Consider the following 2,039-nt stretch of genomic DNA (forward strand, 5'->3'; position numbering starts at 1 on the left):
AACGTAATAGAAGTTCAATGTCAAGACTACGCTGCTTCAGAAGGTGTGTATACTCTTATGTAAAGATGTATAAAATATAAATGTACTTAAATTTATTATATATATTTTTATTCATTATTTTATTCAAATTCTGCTTTACAGGTGGTTGTAAGCATGCCATCGCTTTCCTTATGTGGGTACATCGCAGAAGTGAAGAGCCAGAACCAACAGCAACTGTATGTTACTGGAAAAAACCTCGGTTAGCTAAAGTCTCAGATAACGTTAAAAATATAAAAGTGAAAGATATGGTGAAAGTAAAATGCCCGACAGATAATAAAAGTAACTACGATCCAGATGATTTTTATAACTCATTGTTAGTAGAATTCCAGTCACATCAATTTGATTGTCAACTATCCAGACATTGCATCGATCTAAAAGTTAAACATCCATTATCGCTGCATGAAATGTTGATAACATTTTATACTTCCAATAATTTTACACCTGATGCGGATAGTTTTTTAACGTTTGCTTCTAGTATCATGACTTTAGATCTATGTGATAAAGTTGCTATAGACACGAACAATCAAAGTGAATGTAAACTTTGGAATGAGTTAAGATATAGTAGACTCACCGCTTCTCGACTCCACGAAATGGCACATTGCAACGTGTCCAATGGTAGTCTTGTTAATCAAGTGTAAGAAATGGCCAGTTCGCCTAGTTATTTTCCCCAGCAGTGGTATTTCTTTTTCAAGTTGGCAATTGGTAGCGCTTCCGTTCCGCGGCGCTAGTTGTTCTCGTGATCGCTTCGCGATTGGCGGACTCATCCCGCGTACGTGCTGCGCCCGCGCGACGGGCTACGTGAGGCCTTGGCGTCCTCTGATTGGCGCATGTGATTCTTTTGCCATAATATCGTTTCCGCTTGGAGACGGTGAAACAGTCTTAAGTCTTTTGTCAACGAGCGAAGATCTCAACTATTATGCCTCGCAAGTCGAGCGCCTTTTTCGTGTTACCTGAATAAATCTGTGTTCTGTTAATTGCTGTGTCTCACGAGTGTCTACCCTAGTTACGTTCCTCCAATATTCCTGACAAATATCTCTACATCCTTTCGCGGTCATAAAACCCGCTGGTAATATCCTTTCACAAGTAATAGGCAATACAAAAATAATGGATACAAAGTCAATGCGAAGAGGGAGGAATTTAGAAAAAGAAGTAATAAAAATTTTAGAAGAAAAACATAAACTAAGCCTTGATTCTTGCGGCTTATTATTAAATCCAGAGTTTCCTGCTATTGGAGCTTCTCCGGGTGCCGTAGGAGAACATTTTGTAGTGGAGATAAAATGCCCAATGACATTAAAAACTGAACGTGCCTATATTAGCTCCGATATGAAATTAGGAAATAAATGTTTCGCACAAATTCAACTTCAAATGTTTTTAAAAAATGTTCAAAAAGAGTTATTTTGTATGGCAAAACACGATTTTGAGACAACACATGAAATAATACCCATATGGATAGATTACGATGAGATTTATGTTAAACATTTGATACAAAAAGCTATGATCTTTTGGAAAAGCAGTATCTTTCCATTACTTCTTAAAACTGTACAGAGTTAGTTGTATAAAAACATTGTACAAATAACATGTGTTACATATATATATACTTTTAAAAGTTTTGTGAAGGAAAATAATTATACCCACATAGAACGAAAACCTCCAATGGACGTCCATTAGACATATTTCATGGAGATTCGGAACTTCCAGTGGATATCCATTAGACTTCCATTGGACGGCTACTTAAAGTCGATAGTTTCCCTTTGTGCACGTCCACTGGACTTCCATTAGACATCTCCATAGATGTACATTAGACGTTACATGAATTATTAATAAAAGATTTATGGAGCATTGATGAATGACACATGAACGTTCTATGGATCATTAATAGAAGATTCATAGAGCTTCGGTGGACGACGTTACATGGATCACTAATAAAGGGTTCACGAAGCTTCCAGTGGATGTCCATCAGACTTCCAATGGATTCCCAGATAGCACAAAGAATTTGAAAA

The 2,039-nt window shown here is 36.8% G+C and overlaps 1 protein-coding gene across 1 annotated transcript; it reads left to right on the forward strand.

Annotated features, from left to right (window-relative positions):
• Positions 1-141: 141 nt before the first annotated feature.
• LOC105457004 lies at positions 142-677 on the forward strand (the record flags this gene model as incomplete). The annotated part of the gene is made up of 1 exon (XM_011701401.1): positions 142-677. A coding segment is annotated over one exon (536 nt), but the record flags the coding sequence as incomplete, so codon positions are not given.
• Positions 678-2,039: the final 1,362 nt, after the last annotated feature.

Source organism: Wasmannia auropunctata, unplaced genomic scaffold, assembly GCF_000956235.1.
Source record: "Wasmannia auropunctata unplaced genomic scaffold, wasmannia.A_1.0 LD335412.1, whole genome shotgun sequence".
In the NCBI taxonomy this organism is placed as follows: domain Eukaryota; kingdom Metazoa; phylum Arthropoda; class Insecta; order Hymenoptera; family Formicidae; genus Wasmannia; species Wasmannia auropunctata.